General features: G+C 34.3%; 1 protein-coding gene across 1 annotated transcript; it reads right to left on the reverse strand.

Annotated features, from left to right (window-relative positions):
- Positions 1–882: 882 nt before the first annotated feature.
- Positions 883–5,342, reverse strand: LOC107818580 (butanoate--CoA ligase AAE1-like). The gene is made up of 2 exons (XM_016644618.2): positions 4,960–5,342; positions 883–2,432 (listed from the first exon to the last, which is right to left on the reverse strand). The coding sequence occupies exons 1-2, from the start codon at positions 5,155–5,157 to the stop codon at positions 966–968; spliced, it is 1,665 nt and encodes a 554-aa protein (XP_016500104.2). The 5' UTR covers positions 5,158–5,342; the 3' UTR covers positions 883–965.
- Positions 5,343–22,577: the final 17,235 nt, after the last annotated feature.

Genomic DNA, 22,577 nt, shown 5'->3' on the forward strand with positions numbered 1-22,577 from the left:
CTTTGAATGAGAAGAGAAACAAAAAAGGACAGCTCGGTGAACAAAGCATCTCGTATTCACGTAGGGTCCGGGGAAGGACCGTAGCCCAAGAGGTCTGACGTAGACAGCCTACTCTAATACAATCATTAGCGGTTGCTTCCACTACTCGAACTTGTGACCTATAGATAATATGAAGACAACTTTATTGTTACTCCAAGGCTCCTCTTCCTTTCAGTGAGAACATATTTTCAAATGAAGTCATGTCCTTAACAACATTAGCGAAAGCAGAATTTTCATCAACGTGATTCAAGAAAATAAAAAAAGTAAATACATGAAAAAGCTAAGGGGTTTCAATATCTAATAAATATACCTGAAGAAAAAAATTTACCCTTATATTCACAGTATAATTTTCGGAGAAGGGTATCCAGCTGAACCTACTTCTGCCCGCCTAGCGCCGCTCCTACTTACCGAAGATAAATTTTCATGAAAAATAATATCCCTCCAGAAAACCACAAGGTCAAAAAGTCACATAGGTAGTTATTTTGGTATGTTGTAACCAAAAGTCACCAAGATACCACAAGTTAACTTTTAATGAACCACTAAAGGATGTGATGCAGTGGATAGAACGGATCCTCCCTTAACCAGAGGTCAGGATTTCGAGCCCTGGGTATGAAAAAATCCTTGGTAGGGAGAGCTACCCCCGAATGGGGCCTTACCCGGCGCGAATCCAGATATAGTCGGGCTCCAGTGCGGGTACAGGACACCAGGTGGGAAACCAAAAAAAACTTTTAATGAAACAATGCTATAAGCATTTACTTGCTAACCTTGCGGTTGTGCAGCTAAAATGGCTGTGAAATTTGTAGATTATCATATACAACAGGCATTCCCACAACATAAATGTGATTCAATCAAATAAAACAGAGGCCACCATATCTCATTATAGCAATAATGTTATCAGTCTATCCACAACACTGGAAAGTTATGAATTATAGTTTGCTGGCCTTTGAGATACTCCCCATAGCTTTGGCCTTCTGTCTCAAAACAAATTTTTGTGTCTTTCCTGTAGAAGTTTTGGGCAAATCGTCGAAAATTACTGTTTTAGGAGCCATGTAATGTGGTAAACGATCACGGCAGTACTTGATGATTTCATCGGCAGTTGCAGTATTACCATCCTTTAGTTTCACAAAGGCACAAGGTGTCTCACCCCAGTAATCATCTGGTTTTCCGACCACAGCAGCCTCAAGAACGGCTGGATGGCTGAATATCACCGACTCCACCTCAATCGTGCTAATGTTTTCTCCACCTGAAATAATGATGTCCTTTGCGCGATCCTTCAATTCAATGTAACCATCGGGGTGTTTCACTGCAAGGTCTCCACTTCGAAACCAACCCCCTTTGAAAGCATCTTCTGTGGCTTTGAGATTCTTCAAGTACCCATTCATTACAGTGTTTCCTCTAAACATTACCTCACCCATGGTTTTTGCATCTGGCGGTATGCTCTTCATTGTAGCTGGATCCTTCACATCTACTTCCTCCATGCCAATGTGGTGCAATCCCTGACGAGACTTGATCTTTGCCTGCTCATCAGGTGACAAAGAACTCCACTCAGGTTTCCAAGTGCAAACCGTTCCTGGACCATAGGTTTCAGTTAGACCATATGAGTGAGTTACATCAAAACCGAGCTCCTCCATCTTAAATAGCACTTGAGGAGGTGGTGGTGCACCACCAGTCATCACTGCTACTTTCCTTGGAAGTGACCTCCGAACACTAGGAGGTGCATTTATTATCATGTTTAAAACTGTAGGCGCACCACCCATGTGGCTCACTTGGTGCCCAGCTATGCTTGTAAAAATTCCTGCGGCTGTGACATTCCTAAGGCAAACATTTTTGCCACCCTGTGCTGCAACAGCCCAAGTTAGACACCATCCATTGCAGTGAAACATGGGAACACACCATAAGTAGACAGGCATTAAAGGCATTTCATTGAGAAGAACTGCAGCCAGAGAATTAAGATACGCTCCTCTGTGGCTGTAGACTACCCCTTTTGGACTGGATGTTGTACCTGAAGTATAATTCAGAGCAATGGCACCCCATTCATCACTTGGCCATACTATCTCAAAATTAGGTTTCCCGGTCACTAGAAATGACTCGTATTCCAGATCTCCCGGTATCAATGTCCTATTATGAACAATAGATAGCTGCCTGTCACAGTCGGGGATTAGGACTAGATAAGGCAATTTGATCCTTTCCTTCGAAAGAATTTTTAATGCGCCCTTAGCAATATCAAGGAACTGATAATCTACAAATATGACTTTTGCCTCTGAATGTTTGAGCAACACCGACACCATTGCTGAATCGTGACGAACATTAAGAGTACAAAGAACTGCCCCAGCCATAGGCACCCCAAAGTGTAGCTCATACATAGCAGGAATATTTGGAGCCAAGGCAGCAACCTGCTTATAATTAGTAAAGAATAAGGGCAGCACGAGTACGAGAATGCACACTTTTTTAAGAGATAAAAAACAGAAACAAGATTAGCTAACACTGAAAGAGAAGGCAGATGCTTGGCAACGTCTAACTTTGTTTGGATTCTCCAAGTAATTGAAACTTGATAAAACAATGAAAACATCATTCAGTATATAATTGTCCAAGAGAAAAGGCCCGATAGTTGCTAATCTTTGAGCTTACACTCAAATGCATCCCTATCCTTTGACATAAAACACTATCATTGATTGCGAAAGTGGTAACTTCTGCTCCCTCCCCATGCAGCTGTTATTTATGACAGAGTAGTTCTGTGAACAAGTCTTTGATGAGATAGAACTCGAAGAAAAGTTATAGGTTTTATAAGTATTCGTAAGATGACTCCATCAGACGTTATGCATCAACGCGGATACACCAGTTACACCAAGGTGCTTGTAGGTGGTTTCAGTTGGTAGACTCAAAGAAGACCATGAATAAATAAATACTTTGAACAGTCTGGTGAAATCTTGGAGGCTGTTGTCATCACGGGTAAAGCTATTGGAAGATTAAAAAGTTAGTGTCTAAAAGATAGAGTGTACACAAATATTTCCATCTCTTTTACTTTCTTTTTCTCCACTTACTTTTTCTATTATATGAGGTATTTGTTAAAGGCAACTTTTGTCTTTTCTCCATCTTTAAGTCACGTCTCAGCGAGTTATTTCCAAATTACGTAAACATGAGCAAGAACAGCCACGAGAGCTTGTGTAGGTGCAAGTAGTGTTTCTCTTTGATGATCATTGATCATAGACATTGAGAGGGTCTATTTCCAAATTATGCAACCTTTCATGAGCCAGAACAGCCACTAGAGCTCGTATTGGTGCTGCTCCGGTCATTGGTAGCACAAGGGCTAATTGCAATATCACCTGAGCAGCAAGTAAGCATCATAAAGAATAATAGTTCTCCATGCACAAGAATATGAACGATTTTGAGTCTAAGCTCAAAGATAAGGGACGGCTTTTGGCCTTTCCTGATTATCCTACATGCTTGAGAAATTTCTTCCTGAAAACCAAATCAGTCCTCTAAGAAAGTAGCATATTTTCTTCATCAGTCACTATGGGAAGATTCCCCTAGAATAATATCAACATTCATCATAAAGTTCACGAGTATGAATTCCAAGAGGTAATTTCAAGGCAACAATGGGAAAAAAATATCAAATTGAATTTTTTGGTAAAATTAAATACTACTTCATATAATAGTGGAATCTACACAAATAATAATCAATGAAGAAACTTGTTTGCTGTATATTGACAGCTATATGAATTTGCCGTCTTTTGCACAAGTCAGTGACACATAAATAAATTAGCCATAGGGATTTAAAGCACCAAGAGTAACAAAATAACAAAAAACAATTAATAATGACTTATCCATGACAGGGCATCCACAACAATTGTTCAAGGTCCTCCTTCTTGGAGAAAGCAACTCCAATTAACACCAAAACAAGATGAGGAGGAGAGAATTTCTCACCCACATTCAGAGCAAAAATAAATTATTTGCAAATGATCAGAGAAAGGAGATATTGGAAAGTAAACTTCAACATTAAAGACTTCAAAATCCGATTAAAGACTAAACCTACCACACTCAAGACTGATCATAATTACACTATTGTTTTATCCGTAGACCTACCTAATCCATAATTACCAAACTCTCATAGTGTCGGGTCCATTTACTGGTTATTGCTTTTGCTTTTCATCTATTTTTTGGCTTTTATGATGCTGTTATTATTTTTATGGTTTCTGTTGATGATACTGATATATTATCTCTTTTCGTCTTCTTGAGCCGAGGGTCTTTCAGAAACAACCTCTCTACTCCCTCAGGGTAAAGGTAAAGGTCTGCATAGATGCCAAACTCTGGCTTCATCCGGTCTCAGTATCAGTTTTGCAGACACATATAAGTAGAGTCAGAGGGACAAGGTGAATAATTAAGATTAAAAAGAAAAAAGATACACCCTCCGCCTTGGAGTAAATTTTACCAACGGTCATTCAAGTTAAGCTTTAAAACAAAAAAGTCACTTATTTTTTTTTTTTTTTTTGTAACATAAAATTCATTTTTGGCTGGAAAACTGATGTGACAATCTTAATTTGCTTAATAAAAAAAAAGGCCATATAATCAACCCATTTTAACACCCAGCATGACCCAGTTTACTGAATATACAGGTTCTTAGTTATATTTTAACATAGCTAACATGGTAAGAATTGAAGGACCTAACAGCAAAAAAATGATTGGGAGTCCATTGAATTTGGAGTCATAACAATAAATTCCAATTGTGATATCTAATGAATCAAATATTTCTCGTTGACATAAAATTATTGCTTAAAGCAAGCCACAAATTATTTTATTAAGCATAAAATAATAAGTTTAAAATTAAATTGTGATTGAAACTTCATAATTCGGGACGGAAGTATAATTTTTTAGAGAGAAAACAGAGGAAATGAAGCAAAAGAAGGAAGAGAAGAACATTACGACATCACCGCGAGAAATCCCAAGCTGGATGAGAGCTGAAGCGAGTTTGAGGCACCTTTGGCGGGTCTCTGCCCAAGTAAACTTAACATCCCCATAAACAATAGAAATTCTGTTGCCGTACACCACTGCTGCTCTTTCCAAAAAGCTTATTGGACTCAACGGCACATAGTTTGCTGAGCATCGAATCGTCCCCTCCATTACAAATTTCTGAGATTTTTTTTCTTCAAAATTTAGAACTAATTTCGAGTTGATCACCAGTTCGTGAAATAAGAAAGTGAACTGAGAGGAAAAGAGAGAGAAGAGGGGCTCAAATACGGTCACTAGTCAATAGTACAAGTTAAAATGCAACTTCGATATGTGAAGTGTCAATTTCAATATATGAAGAGAGTTGGTGCTTGTAACGTTTGTAACGTCTTATTTTATTAAAGAAAGGCTAAATGGCCTCCTTATCACTTAAATTTATACTAATTTGTAAACCTGATACATTCTTATGTTACCTCTTCAACATGACTGAATTGGACAATTGCCCTAGCGTGAATATCATATTACATGTTTGGTCTTTATTATATGATATATGAATTTTTGGGCTCTACATTTTAATTCTTTAAAACTTTTAATTTCTTTTTCTTTCTTTTTTTTTTATCACACACCGTCAATAGTTCACCAATAACACCAAGCCTCACCATTTTCAACCATTATCATCTTCTTCCTCCTATACGGAAGTTTGATGTTCAAACCATAATCACCTACCACAAAATCAACCCCTCGCCCTTCACCTATCTTTTTCCAATAAAAACCTATTGTTGTTCTACTAAGCTAAATCATCCAAAAAGCCTAAAAAAATATTTAATTCAAAATTATTTTCACTAAATGCCATAGGCGAATTCCTTTGAAGACAAATTCCACCTCATTTTCTTGTTCTTCTATCAAAGTAACCTAATTTTTCCTCAATTCATATTTGCAATCTATCAGCTGCAACTACTAACTAGGTTAACTATGGAATAAAGAAGAGAAATGGAACAGGAAGAAGAAGAGAAAGAGGGAGTTTGTTGAATTTGGCAAATCCCACATTGGTGGGTTAGCCTTTTGGTAAGGAATTTTTTCCTATAAAAGGAGGTCTAATGTTTAGAATTTAAATACACCTCTCATTTGCCTTCTTATTTTCTTAAGGCATTTGTATCTTCTTTCTTTAGCATTATTTCACTTGTATTTTTGGAGTGGAATAAAATATTGGTTGTGTCCGAGGAGTAGACAAAATTAGCCGAACCTCGTAAATTCTGGTGTTCCTTTTATTGCTGCTTTATTGTCTTATTTATTATTTGGTGGCTGTCATAATTTTTGGTATAGTAGTTGTGACTTATTCATACTATATACATTTGGCTTCCGCAACAATTGGTATCAATGGTCTGTACGAGGCCTGACATTTCACAAGCTGTTGGAGTTATTAGCAGATATATGCATAATCCCGGAAAGGAGCATTGGCAAGCGGTGAAGTGGATTCTACGGTATATTCATAATAATATAGATGTTGGGTTAGTTTTTAAGCAGGAAGACAATCAGTCTGTAGTTGGATATTGTGACTCAGATTTTACGGGTGATCAGGACAAACGAAGATCAACTACTGGTTATGTGTTTACTTTTGCAAAGGCACCAGTTAGTTGGAAGTTTACTTTGCAGTCAACAGTTGCTTTGTCTACAACAGAGGCAGAGACAGAGGAAGTAAAGGAGGCAATTTGGCTTCAAGGATTGCTAAAGGAGCTTGGTGTTTAACAAAAAAGTATCACAATTTTTTGTGACAGTCAAAGTGCTATTCAATTAGCGAAGAACCAAGTTTATCATGCAAGGACGAAGCACATTGATGTTCGGTATCATTTTGTACGAGAAATCATAGAAGAAGGTGGAGTCATGATGAAGAAAATTCATACTACAGAGAATCCTGCTGATATGCTGACAAAAGTGGTGACTGCGGTCAAGTTTCAACATTGTTTGGATTTGATCAACATTGTTGAACACTGAAGATTGAAGATGAAAACACAACCAAAATTTGTTATTGAGAGAAAATTGAAGATGTGAAATTTTGCCAAGGTGGAGATTTGTTGAATTTGGCAAATCACACATCGGTGGGTTAGCCTTTTCGTAAGAAATATTTTCCTATAAAAGGAGGCATAATGTTTAGGATTTAAATACATCTCTCATTTGCCTTCTTATTTTCTTAAGGCATTTGTATCTTCTTTCTTTAGTATTATTTCACTTGTATTTTTGGAGTGGAATAAAATATTGGTTGTGTCCGAGGAGTAGGCAAAATTAGCCGAACCTCGTAAATTCTGGTGTTCCTTTTATTGTTGCTTTATTATCTTATTTATTATTTGGTGGGTCTCATAATTTTTGGTATAGTAGTTGTGACTTATTCACACTATATACATTTGGCTTCCGCAACAATTGGTATCAATGGTCTGTACGAGGCCTGACATTTCACAAGCTGTTGGAGTTATTAGCAGATATATGCATAATCCCGGAAAGGAGCATTGACAAGCTGTGAAGTGGATTCTACGGTATATTCATAATATTGTAGATGTTGAGTTAGTTTTTAAGCAGGAAGACAATCAGTCTGTAGTTGGATATTGTGACTCAGATTTTGCGGGTGATCTGGACAAACGAAGATCAACTACTGGTTATGTGTTTACTTTTGCAAAGGCACCAGTTAGTTGGAAGTCTACTTTGCAGTCAACAGTTGCTTTGTCTACAACAGAGGCAGAGTACATGGCTATTACAGAGGCTGTAAAGGAGGCAATTTGGCTTCAAGGATTGCTAAAGGAGCTTGGTGTTGCACAAAAAAGTATCACAATTTTTTGTGATAGTCAAAGTGCTATTCAATTAGCGAAGAACCAAGTTTATCATGCAAGGACGAAGCACATTGATGTTCGGTATTATTTTGTACGAGAAATCATAGAAGAAGGTGGAGTCACGTTGAAGAAAATTCATACTACAGAGAATCCTGCTGATATGCTGACAAAAGTGGTGTCTGCGGTCAAGTTCCAACATTGTTTGGATTTGATCGACATTGTTGAACACTGAAGATTGAAGATGAAAATACAATCAAAATTTGTTATTGAGAGAAAAAAAAATTGAAGATGTGGAATTTTGCCAAGGTGGAGATTTGTTGAATTTGGCAAATCCCACATCGGTGGGTTAGCCTTTTGGTAAGGAATTTTTTCCTATAAAAGGAGGCATAATGTTTAGGATTTAAATACATCTCTCATTTGCCTTCTTATTTTCTTAAGGCATTTGTATCTTCTTTCTTTAGTATTATTTCACTTGTATTTTTGGAGTGGAATAAAATATTGGTTGTGTCCGAGGAGTAGGCAAAATTAGCCGAACCTCGTAAATTCTGGTGTTCCTTTTATTGTTGCTTTATTATCTTATTTATTATTTGGTGGGTCTCATAATTTTTGGTATAGTAGTTGTGACTTATTCACATTATATACATTTGGCTTCCGCAACAATTGGTATCAATGGTCTGTACGAGGCCTGACATTTCACAAGCTGTTGGAGTTATTAGCAGATATATGCATAATCCCGGAAAGGAGCATTGACAAGTTGTGAAGTGGATTCTACGGTATATTCATAATATTGTAGATGTTGAGTTAGTTTTTAAGCAGGAAGACAATCAGTCTGTAGTTGGATATTGTGACTCAGATTTTGCGGGTGATCTGGACAAACGAAGATCAACTACTGGTTATGTGTTTACTTTTGCAAAGGCACCAGTTAGTTGGAAGTCTACTTTGCAGTCAACAGTTGCTTTGTCTACAACAGAGGCAGAGTACATGGCTATTACAGAGGCTGTAAAGGAGGCAATTTGGCTTCAAGGATTGCTAAAGGAGCTTGGTGTTGCACAAAAAAGTATCACAATTTTTTGTGATAGTCAAAGTGCTATTCAATTAGCGAAGAACCAAGTTTATCATGCAAGGACGAAGCACATTGATGTTCGGTATTATTTTGTACGAGAAATCATAGAAGAAGGTGGAGTCACGATGAAGAAAATTCATACTACAGAGAATCCTGCTGATATGCTGACAAAAGTGGTGTCTGCGGTCAAGTTTCAACATTGTTTGGATTTGATCGACATTGTTGAACACTGAAGATTGAAGATGAAAACACAATCAAAATTTGTTATTGAGAGAAAAAAAAATTGAAGATGTGGAATTTTGCCAAGGTGGAGATTTGTTGAATTTGGCAAATCCCACATCGGTGGGTTAGCCTTTTGGTAAGGAATTTTTTCCTATAAAAGGAGGCCTAATGTTTAGGATTTAAATACACCCCTCATTTGCCTTCCTATTTTCTTAAGGTATTTGTATCTTCTTTCTTTAGTATTATTTCACTTGTATTTTTGGAGTGAAATAAAATATTGGTTGTGTCCGAGGAGTAGGCAAAATTAGCCGAACCTCGTAAATTCTGGTGTTCCTTTTATTGTTGTTTTATTGTCTTATTTATTATTTGGTGGCTGTCATAACTTTTGATATAGTAGTTGTGAATTATTCACATTATATACATTTGGCTTCCGCAACAGTTGATGGTAGCGAATAATAGAGGAATTGTGGGAGGTTGGGACGAGAAAGATGGGCGGAGGGAAGAGGAGGGGAAAGAGAGACGGGGAAAGGGGAGGGGGAGGGAAAATAGGATAGAAAATGAAAAAAAAAATTACAGAAAGGGGGTGGGAGTTTGTCAGGGAAGACAAGAGAGGTGGGAGGGGAGGGGAAAAAGAAGGGGAGAGGGAAATTTTTTTTTCTCATTTATATTTTATTCTGATTCTAATAATTTTTTAATAAAAATAATACTATTCACGCACCTTGGCAGCGTGATTTGCATACAATTTAGCCATATCAGCTGTGCCGCTTCCACGTAGGCATGGTTAACGGTCAAATATTTTTATTAGTATCCATTCCATCAAGTTGGAATGTTCAAATAAAAAAAATATAAATTCATATCTCGAATTTATAAACTGATACAAATTTAAGTGTCCACGAGGTCAATTGGCCTTAAAGAAAATATCAATATGCCCTTTGGATATGTGCGTTCAACATACCGAGAGAGTTGTGCATATAATTTCAAAGAACATATATTATTGGTTTACAAGTAGAAAAGCCTATAATAAAAGAATATATTCGCAAATAAATATATTTATATATTAATCGTTGTTTAGGTTAGAGAAATAATACATCTCGCACATCTGATCGGATAGAGAGAACCCCCTTGATCTCAAAGCCAAGACTAAATGAGATGGGCATTGACTGATCTTCCAAAGGTTAAATGACTCTCAATATTAATATAAATTATGGCATGCCTAATTGCTACTATGTAGAGCTTCAAAATTTAAAATGTCTTAGATCCATCTTTACTTAGGCCTGTTTGAAAAGTTATCCTGTAATTGGATTTGGATGTAACTGGTTGTAATTACATAATTTTGGCATGTTTGGCTGACCAAATAATTACTTGGCCAGCATGTAATTAGGTGTAATTGAGAGGGTGTAATTATACTCTGCAATTCACAAGGGAGAGCTTAGAATTGTTGGTAATTACACGGTGTACTTACACGATTATTTTTTGAATCTTTTTTCTTTAAATTTACTTTTCAATTTTTAAATTTTTTTATATTTTTAACTTTTTAATATTTTTTAAATATTATGTTTTACATTTTTATTTTTTATTTCCATATTTCTCATTTTCCAACTTTTACTTCACGTGTTTCTATGTAATTTTTCATATTTTATTCTTTCTTAATTATTTTTTTTATTTTTATTATATTTAACAATGTTATTATTCTGATTTTTCAAAAACATTATACCCCGTAATTTTAGAAAAAATAAGGCATCCACAAACTTGATGAGGTTATATGTAGTAAAGTTGAACTTTGTTGTTGGATGGGGTTATATGCAAACTTAACTATGTTAAATAATATTCTCATTTTCAACTTTTATTTTTTATGATTCCATGTAGCTGCTCATATCTTTCTTATTTTTTCATTTAGCATAATTTTGTAATTATTCACTCCTCCTAGTACTAGAAATAATGAATCATTAATAAACTTAACATATAATGAGTAATGTCATTAAAGTAGAATGTCATTGTTGAATAAGGTTATAGATTTGTCTTCCTTCTCTTTTGAATTATATTTACTCAAATTAAGTTAAAACTTATTTTATCTTATGTTATAATTTTACATATGAGTATTATGTTAATTTTTTTGTATTTTGAATTTATGTTATATTTTCGCTTCCATTTTATTTGTTTTAGTAGTATTCACTTATAAATTCAGATTACATTTCGTTCATTGTTCAGTTAAAATTACAGATTATTTTTTCATAAAATATTTGAGTAATGTTATGACATTATTTTTATAAATTTTAATTATTTTATCAAGCATGCAGTCTATGATATTCTTACAAAATATGTACTTTTAGAAAACGTATGTTTTTAGTTTTTATAATTAATTCTATTAAATATTATTAATTTGAAATATATATATCAATTATTTTTACAATATTAGTTATAAATATATGATTACTAATTAATGTATATTCAAGTTCGTTATATTCAAGTTTATAATTAATTAATGCATCTTAAATACCAAATCTAATATCATTTATATTTGTTAAATCTTAACTTTTAATTTTTAATAATTAATTTTATATTTAAAATTTAATATAACTGTGTGATGATATTTTTGTTCAACCAAATAGGACATTTGTAATTATACTGAAATTACATTATGATAAAAAAAAAATAGGTCATTGTAATTATAATACCGTGTAATGACTAGATTGTGTATTTACTATCTTAGTAATTACAATTACCCGGTGACTTTCCAAATAGACCCTTATATTATTGCTAGCATAATTAGACAATTTTGCATAAACACTTTTTTTCATGTCATTTTACATATTCAAAAGTCTATTTTTTGTTGAAGATATTTTAATTGTAACTGTCACTTTCACACCCTCTTTTGTATCAAACTTTTTGGGTTTGTGAAAATTAAAAGGCCACGACAGGCTTTTGAAAATCTAAGGGATAGAAATGTAAATATGTGATCAAATTTAATGGTAAAGTTTATAAGGAAAGATAAGAAATAAAAGAGAGACGTGTTCTTTTTATTTCACGGGTCTAAAGTAGTAAAAGAGACACGTGCTCTTTTCATTTAATTCACGGGCCTAAAATTATATTTCAAGAACAAATGTACTCACTCGGCTCACTTTTACTTAGCATGTATACTAAACATAAATTTTTATTTTTACTTGTCACTTTACGCATATAAAAAAAGACAAAAAAAAAATATCCTGTTATTCTCACAGTATTTATTACTCATTTCAAATTATTTTTTCAAATCTAATAAAATATGCATCAATTAATATGGATATCATTGTAAATTATGTACTTCATTATTATTTGTCAAGGAGAATGAAAAATCAAACGTGCCAAGTAAAAGAAAAGTATTTAATAAAAGAAACATTCATTTCACAGTTCTAAATTTACATTTCAGATCAAGAAAGAAATCTATATATATATTAAAGCAAAAAAGTTACCATATATAATTGACATTATGGTTAAGCGAAGTGGCAAATTAAAATAGTCAAATATAGAATAAAGTTACCATAAATTAAAAGATAATTTTGAATTTACAGATAAATTTCTAAAATTCGAATTTAAATTAAAAATAAAAATTATCTTTTTTTTATCATGTTATCATACTTAATTCGGTTAATGATCATATGCAATCATGTTAAGAACTTTTGTTATTTTTTATAATTATTTAAATAATACTTTGCCTCTAGCAAAAAAAAAAAAACTACTTCATATAACTATAAAACTCTTTCACATTTAAAATCTTATAAGTATAGTTATTTGAAACAGTGTAGCTAGATTTGAATAAAACGAAACTCTTTTAAAGTAAATATAATATATAGGGTACACGTCTATGTTTATCTAAATAACAAAAAAAAAAGTTTACAAAACCAAATAAAAGTTTACTTACATATATAATAAAGTAAACATACATGCTGGAGAAAGAAACATCACAAAATCAACCAATATTAAAAAATAAAGTTGTTTCTTTTTTCTTCTTGAAGAATATTTGTTTGAAGAGTCAATTTGCATAAATGGATATCAAACAAATAACAAAACTTTGGCTATACAATTGCTATCATTAATTTTAATTTAGCACATTCAAGGAATTGAAGGGTATAAGCTGAAACCCCTTCATTTAGCTGTAGTCAAGTCAATATTGCAAGGGTATAATATTTTTTTCGTTGAAGAATATTAGTTTTGAATCATTAGATTATGTGAAAGGTTTTTTTTTCAAACTCAACAAGAGATAAATTGGTTTCTAATTGATAGTTTCTATAGCGACTTTTAAGTGTAACAAAGAGTATATATAAAGAAAAAATTGGTATAACGTGATATATTTTTTTTAAATGTAAATAAATTATTTTGATTTTTTTTTGCTTTTTTTAATTCAAAGATAATAAAAAGACAAGATATTTTTGAACATTAGTCGGGAGTTTTAAAATTATTATAATAGAAGTTATATCATGGATAAACTCAAAAACTGAAATCTTATGGAATATTTACATAATATCCGGCCATATTTATTGTTTACTTCTTATAGCTAATATAAATAGATGATATACCGACAACACACGATTATACACATATTATATATGGATTATATATAAATAACACATCATTCAATTTTTTTTAATTTAGGTGGTCGGGTGAGCACCTATTTAGCTGATTAGATAAAGCCAAAAGAAAAATATGAAATAATTTCAACCAAAGACTAAAAATATAATTAAAGTTCATATGTAGACAATTTTTATTAAAACTCATCCTTTTATAGTGAAATAAATTAACTTTTTGTAACAACAGAAATAATGACATAAAAAATAAGATAAAAGAGAATAAAATTTGAAAAAATATTAGAAAAATCTAAAAACGAGAAATAAAGATGACAACAAATTTCTTATTATGTTTCATCTTTGTTGAATATAAAAAATTTGAAAGTTAATCTCATCGATTTCAAATATATTTTTTTCAACCCAAATACATAGATTATAAGATAAGGATATCTTCGAATTATTTTTAATTTACATTATGTGTCGTTTTTAAAAAAATCACTATTACTAACAAACTCATATGATATTTGAATTTGAATTGGAATGCAATTTGAGTAGTTTGCATTGAGGTTAAGCCAAGTATGGTGTCGAAAGATAAACTACTCGACAATTTTAAGACAATATATGCAATATTTTATAATAAAAATCAACTAATTTAACATTTAATAATTCAAAGAACAAAATTTTTGTATATATAGGATATTAAAAATTCAAATGCTGGGGCTAGAGATATCGATAAACTTAAAGTGGAGTCATACTGAAATAAATCCGGCTAAAGAATCATTTAAATTTTTAGATAGCCGATTAAAGTGAATTTTAAATTAAGAATAATATCCTCACTTGCATCATTATAAAGATAATTATTATTATAATACATATAAAGTTTTAGAAATTAAAATTTCAAAATAAAAATATTTTTTGAAAGATAAAATCATTCCAACTAAGAGTTTAAGTCGTAGTATAAGAGTCACGTTGTAATCAAAGAATCGTTTATATCATGTCAACCTTTGTGTTTTTCCATAAATATGAGTTATTATTTCACTTTGTGGCTATTTTTAAGTTCCAATGACACCAATGAGAATAGTGCAAAAATAAAATTATTACTATGAGAATTGAGAAAATGTTAGTGTTTTTCATGTAGTATTTCTTAATTAATATCTGACGATTATCTATAATTATTTAGGAGGTTTAAATGTTAAGGTTATTTACATATAATTCAAATAACTAGATATTTAACATGGTTAATGTCAAATATCAAAATGGATTAAAAAAATTCACTAGCTAAAGAATTTTTTTATATTTTTAGATAGCCAACTGAAATGAGTTTTGAATTAAGAATAATATTTTCAATTACATTATTATAAAAATAATAATTATTGAAAAATAATGTTTTAGAAACTGAAATTTTAAGAAAGAAATATTTTTTAAGAGATATCAACACACGTGGAAGTATTATTGGCAATTGAACATTTTGGAGCATTGGCTCAAGTTATGAATTGAGTTGTGAAGTAAATGTGGAAAAGAGAAGAGGTTTATGATATTGTCTCCGTTGCTGGGATGTTGTTACTTTTGATGTTATCTCTGTTGCCGGGATGTTATTGTTTTGATATTGTTTCCCTTGCCGGGATATGGTTGTTATACTATTGTTCCCTTGCCGGGATTTTATTGTGATTTTATTGATTCGCTTGCCCTTATTGCTTTGTGATTATTGTTTCGGTAAGGAAAAGTGTTAAAGCACGAATGGTGATGCCGTGCATGATATTTGTGAGAGAGTGTTAATGCACGAAGGGTGATGTCGTGCCGATTTTGTGAGGTTAAAGTACGAAGGGTGATGTCGTGCCACACGATTTACAATTCCGTGCCATAATATGAGTAATGATGCACGAGTCATTCCGTGCCATGATTATGTGAGGTAAAAATACGAAGGGTGATGTCGTCCCGATTTTATTGATTTTATGGTGAGGACGAGAGTAAAAGCACGAAGGGTGATGCCGATCACTTGTCTTTATTTCTGATTCTTGTTGATAATTGAACTTCGGTATTCCTTATATTTATCTGCTATTCTTCTATTATTACTTGATGTTCCCCGCAACATGTTTCCCCCTCCTATCATTAACTGTATATTTCTGCCTTTATTTTCCGTTGTATACGATTTAACTGCACAGTTTTATTTGGTAGTCCTGTCCTAGCCTCGTCACTACTTCGCCGAGGTTAGGCTAGGCACTTACCAACATATAGGGTCGGTTGTGATGATACTACACTCTACACTGTGTGCAGATCCTGGTGCTGCAGCTTTTGGACCGCAGTGAGGTTGCTGCCTTCAGTCCATTCAGGTGATCCGAGGTAGTCCTGCAGGCGTCTGCAGGCTTTGGCGTCTCCTTCTATCATTTCCTTTTTGTTTTTACTTATTCAGAGATAGAGTTGTGTATTTCTATTCATAATTTATTTGTAGTATTCATAGATGGTCCGTGACATTGTGATACCAAATTTTGGGTAGAGTTGTACTTAGACTTTCGCAGTTTGTATTAATCTAAATTATCAAATTTCATCTTCCGCACTGTTTTTGTTATTATTATTTCTGCTGCTTTTGTTATGTTATTTTGGAATTTCTAAGGGATTAAAAATGAAAATAGTTATATAATTTGGACTAATTGGCTTGCCTAGCTTTCACTAGTAGGAACCATCACGACTCCCGAGGGTGAAAATTCTGATCGTGACAAGTTGGTATCAAAGCTCTATGTTACTTAGGTCTCACAATTCACGAACATGCTTAGTAGAGTCTGAGGGATCGGTACGGAGACGTCTGTATTTATCCTCCAGAGGCTATAGAGTTAGGAAAAACTTCATATCTATTCTTTCCTATCATGCGATTTGGTTTCTCAATGCTAATTGAATTTCTACTATGTTCTTTCGCAGATGGCGAGAACACGCGCTTCCTCATCCACTGATCAGCAGCCCGAGCCCCCAGCAGCAGCTCTCATGAGGGGCAGAGGGCGAGGCTGAGACCGTACTAAAGGCCGAGGCAGGGGCAGAGCTCAGCCCAAAACAGCAGCACCAGCGGCGGAGCCTCACATTGAGTTTGATGATGAGGTTCAGGCCTAGGTAGTTCCGGTGGGCCCAGCTCAGGTCCCAGAAAGGTTCAGTGCTATCCTAGTACTCCAGGATGCTCTGGTCCGTCTAGTGGATCTTATAGAGAGTGTCCCTCGGGCAGGCTTACTTCCGGTAGCACTAGCCATCTCTCAGGCTGGGGGAGGAGCATAGACTCCTGCTACCCGCACTCCGGAGCAGATGGCTCCCCAGTTTCAGACTCCAGTAGCTAAGCCAGTTGGAGCAGTTCAGCTGGGTGTGGTAGCTCAGACCAGTGATGGAGTAGCTATGTCTGTTGATGCCTTGTGGAGATTGGACAGGTTTACTAAGCTCTTCATTACCACTTTCAGCGGTGTATCTTCCGGAGATCCCCAGGATTATCTATACAGCTCATGAGGTTCTCAGGAACATGGGGATAGTGGAGACCAATGGGGTCGACTTTGCTGCTTTCCGCTTATTTGGATCCGCCAAGACTTGGTGGAGAGATTTTTGTTTGGCTAGACCAGTTGGATCACCAGCTTTGACTTGGGATTAGTTTTCTCAGCTATTTCTGGAGAAGTTACTTCCTATCACTCATAGGGAGAACTATTAGAGGTAATTTGAGCGTCTCCAACAGGGTTCTATGACTGTTAGTCAGTACGAAACCAGGTTTATTGATTTGGCCCATCATGCTCTTCTTATACTTCCTACTGAGAGAGAGAGAGAGAGAGAGGGAAGGGAGATTTATTGAGGGACTCGTTCAGCCTATTCGATTGCAGATGGCTAAGGAGATGGGGAGGGAGATTTCTTTTTAGGATGCGGCCAATGTGGCCAGAAGAGTTGAGATGGTTTTATCATAGGGGGGTGGTCAGGGGTCTGACAAGAGACCTCGTCATTCTGGTAGGTTCAGTGGTTCCTCGTCTGGAGGTAGGGATTCTTTTTGTAGGGTCCATCCTCCCAGGCCATTTCATTCAGCTATTCAGGCTTCTCACAGTGCTCCAGGTGGTCGTGGTTCTCGTATGCAGTATTCTGATCAGTTGCCCTACAGTGCACTGCTAGTTTCTATCAGTGCACCTCCGCTCCAGAGTTTTCAGAGTGGTTATTCAGGCCGTCAGGGTCAGCAGTCTCATCCGCCGAGGACTTGTTATACATATGGTGATACAGGGCATATTGTTAGATTTTTCCCTCGAGCACCGAGCAGCTCTCAACATCAGGGTTCTCGTGCCATGGTTCAGGCACCGAGTGTTCCAAGGCCCGCCCAGCCAACTAGAGGTAGAGGTAGAGGTACTAGAGGTGGAGGTAGAGGTATTAGAGGTGGAGGTCAGGCCGCTAGAGGTGGAGGCCAGCCAACAGGAGGCTGTCCCAGAGATGTAGTTCAGAGTGGTGGGGTCCAACCCCGATGTTATGCTCTTTTAGCCAGGCCTGAGGCTGAGGCCTCCGATATAGTTATCACAGGTACTGTTCTGGTTTGTAGTAGAGATGCTTTAGTTCTATCTGATCCAGGGTCTACATACTCTTATGTGTCATCTTATTTTGCACCATATCTGGTCATACCTAATGATTCTTTGAGAGCTCTTGTATATGTGTCCACACCAGTGGGTAATTCTATTGTGGTAGATTGTGTCCATCGTTCATGTATAGTTGTGATTGGGGATCTTGAGACTCGAGTATATTTGTTAATTTTGGACATGGTTGATTTTGATGTCATATTAGGGATGGACTGGCTATCACCTTACCATGCTGTGAGCACGTGATTTTTTCCCTATATGAGAATTACTCCCAAAAATTCAAAATAAAATGATTTTCCTTGGTGTGCAATTTTGAGAATTTTGTGACATTTTTGGATAATTATTTGTATTTATTTGTGCATGTTTATTTGTTAAATTAATAAAACAATACAAAATATATGTCACGTTTGCATTTAGGATTTGGTCCTACAATTGTTAGTAATTAAGTTTGTTTTACAAAAATTAAAAAATTACAAAAATAGGCATCTTTTGCATTTTTAGCATTTAATGTCCAAATATACAATTTTATGCTTAATTGCTACTTAATTATGCGTTAATTGTTATTGGGAATTAATTTGCGCTTTTATAACTTAACTTAGTTCTTAATAATAATTTAAGTATTTTATAATTTAGTTCTAGAAAAATAAAAGAAGAAAGAGAGCAAAAATACAAAGAAAAATCGGATTGGGCCATTTCTTCAAATTTCAACCCCAAGCCCAAACAATTGTCCAATCTTCCCCACGACCCGGTCCATTTCAAACCGGGTCAACCCGGTCCATAACCCAACACCCTATTATCTTGCATTTCAAAAAATAAAACAAAAGAAAACAAAAAAAAATGAAAAAAAAACCTAAAAACTATACTAACTACCCGCCCCCCCCCCCTTCTCTATCTCTCTTCTTCTTCTTCCTCAAGCAAAACACCCAAGACCCCAACCATGGCCTCCCCTCCATCCTCACCTCCAAACAGACCTCCTCCAGCCCTTCCCTCTCACCCCGTCACTCTCACGACACACACACACGCACGTCACCCTCACGACCCCGGCTCGACTAAACGACCCCTCCACCGTCCGCCATTGACGAGCAACGTTGTTGCTGCGTTTTGCTCATCGACCAACTGCTTTTGATTTCTCCTTCCTCAACCTTACGTCCAAACACACCTTACGCTGCTGCTTAACGTCCAGAAACTCTCCAGCTCGTGAAGTTTTACAGCCCGCCATGGACGAGCACGCACAACTGCGTCGACCAGCTCCTCCGTTACCGCAACGCTGCCAGCCCGTTGCCGCTGCTACTGCTTCAACTTTCTTCTACACTGCTGCTGCCATGGCCAGCTGCGGGCTGCTTCACGTTTCAGCTTCTGCTGTTGCTCCTTTCCTCTTCGTTTCGTCAAAGTTCGAAGGTCTTTCGTTGAGTCGAGGCCCGGACAGATTTGTTTGTAATCGAGTTCGTCGTTTCATTTCCGGTTAGTTGGTTTTTGAATCTCATTTATTGTCCATAATTTTTGTTTGATATTTTTCGGATCCGAAACCGTTAAATGTTTGTTTCGTTCATTATTTTTGTGAATTTTTCAGTTTGTTTCATGTTTGTTTCATTGTTCTTATTTATTGTTTAGGTAAATGTTGTTAGTTTAATGTTAGTTAGATACAAATTGAAGTTTAATTAATTATTTCTTCAATTTGTTTCATGTATTTTATGTATTTTCCAGAAATTGTTAATATTGTTAAGTTCAAGTTTAAATTCATAATTGTTTCTTCTTAGGTTTTGTTTTGTTATTTGCCTAAAAGAATTTAGTTGTAATAGGGAAGTATGTTGGTTTAATCATTTGAATCCGTCATGTTGTTTTTGTTCAAAATAAATTTAATTCATGTCCATACTTTGTTTAATTTTTCTTGAATCCGCAATTTGTATAGTTTTGATTTTCTTGTTTATTGTTTATCATTTATGATTACTTCTTGAATTTGTCTCATAATCTTGTTTAAGTTTAATATAGGAATTGTTGGTTGTAATGTTGTTAGAGTTGATTTTAAGTTCAATATTATTGAATTTAGAAATCTGAATATACTTGTTTGTTGTTGAATCTGAAAATAGGTTTGTTTGTTGCTAAAAATATTGTTCAATCAAATTTTAGTTGTTCTTTGTTGTTCAATTTGTGTTCATGTGATTTGTTGTTGAAATGTTGAAGAAATCATATTCATGTGATTTGTTGTTTGAATTTGTGTAGAAATTGGTCATATTGGCTATATTTTGGTTGAGTGTGATTAATTGATTTGTTATAGCTGATGGGGGTAGTTTGGTAATTTGCAGTACGTTCAGGGGTAGTTTAGGAATTGTACATTTTGTAATTTTTTATGTTAAGCATGGGGGACAAAAAATAATGGGGTGGATTTTGATATAATTATTTAATTTAATGGGAGACAAGACAAATTTTAGTGTGGGGGAATCTTGTATTTGTTTATGTTAGGCATGTGAGATAAAATATAGTGGGGTGGGTTTGATATATTTATTTAATGTAATGGGGATGAGTGGGAAGAATGATGGGTTTGGTAGGAAAAAATATTGATTTATTAGTTAATTAAAGAGGTTGGGAATGTGTTATAAATAGGTAGAAGTCTTGAATCAGAATGGGGGAACTAATCTGAGAGAGATAGATATATAGAGAGAAAAAAAGAAGAAGAGCTGAATATTTAAGAGAGAAAGAAAAAAAACCAAAAAAATATTATAACTTTCAAGAAAGGAAAGAAAAAAAAATACAAATAAAAAGAGCTGAAAATTGGAAGAGAGAGTAGTACACACCTGATAAATATTCTGATATACGGGTTTAGAAATTAAGGGTTAAACATTAATTAGCTTTTCAAATCTGAAAATTCCCTTGGTTTCTGTCCGTTGTTTGTTGACAGTGTTTCTGGATTTTATTTTGATTTTCAAATCTGTCACTGGGATTTTTGTTGACTGGATTGCTGGTTATTATTGTTGTTGCTGTGTTACGTACTGCGTGGCTGACTTTCTTCTTCTTATTATTGGCAATACCAGGTACACAACTGTAATTTTGGCATTTTGTAAGCTGAAATGAAGAACGGAATGTTAAATTTCTAATTTAGTTTTAATTTTTTTTTAATTGTATTTAGATTATTTCATGTATTATTATTCTGTAAATCACTGTCATTAGGCATGTTATAGCGATATATTAAATAATGCCTTAACCGAATTATTAGGAAATATATTTAAGCCTGATTACTAATTAAAACTGTTTAATAATCAAAATAGAAGAAATAACGTAAAAATGGCGTTGCGGAATCAGTTTGGCAAAAATTGACTAAGTTCTTTGTTCATAAGGTTTTTTTGTCAACGTTAAGTTAATCGGAACCATGTAGTTAATTTCAATTAAAACATGAATTAGTTTGCGAATCAAGTATTAGGACATGATGTGAATTAAAACAAGGTTAGTTAATGTTAAATTGTTTAATTTTTAGAAATATGGTTTAGTGATCAAGTTTTTTTTTTCAATTTTCAGTATTTGTAAATAATTAATTTCAATAAGCTTAAGTCATACTAATAATATGAATTTTAATCCAACTATGGGATAATTTTTTATTTTTTGACAATTCCATGTTGTTTGTAATTATAATTTTAGTAATATTACTTTCCATTAATATTTGTTTTAAATTAGTAATTATTATGTTATTTTTAAGTATGTAGAGATTGACTTCATAATTATAGACAAACTTAGTAATAATAAAGATGTAGTCATTAAAGGGTATTCATAAAATAAGGGAGGATCTCGCTAAAAAATAAATAAATATAAATAATACAAAAATTGCAGTCCTCCAATCTTATTTATTTATTTTTTTAAAATATAAGAAAATGCCTAGATTCCGAGATGGGCAATTTAGTAGAATTCACAGTCCCACCTAATAATATCATAAGGCGTAGTATTTTGGCGCATATTTAATAAGGTTATTTTCTTAAATACGGGTGTACATTTATGTAACCCAAATCACGATCTTGACGAAGTCAAAAATGCGTCAACAAATCACGTGTGCACTGGTTGTGGCGTGGTTCGAGATGCGTTTTTACGACGTTGCAATTTTGTATAAAATAAATAATGATAAAAGCGGTTTTAAAAGTTAAATTTGCATATAAGTTCTTAATTTTTTAAAAATCAGATAAACGAGCCAAATATGACAATTGAGCGACCGTGCTAAAACCACGGAATTCGGGAATGCCTAATACCTTCTCCCGGGTTAACAGAATTCCTTATCCGGATTTCTGGTTCGCGGACTGTAATACAGAGTCACTCTTTTCCTCGATTCGGGATTAAAATTGGTGACTTGGGACACCCTAAATCTCCCAAGTGGCGACTCTGAAATAAATAAATAAAT

Source organism: Nicotiana tabacum, chromosome 1, assembly GCF_000715075.1.
Source record: "Nicotiana tabacum cultivar K326 chromosome 1, ASM71507v2, whole genome shotgun sequence".
Classification (NCBI taxonomy): Eukaryota; Viridiplantae; Streptophyta; class Magnoliopsida; order Solanales; family Solanaceae; genus Nicotiana; species Nicotiana tabacum.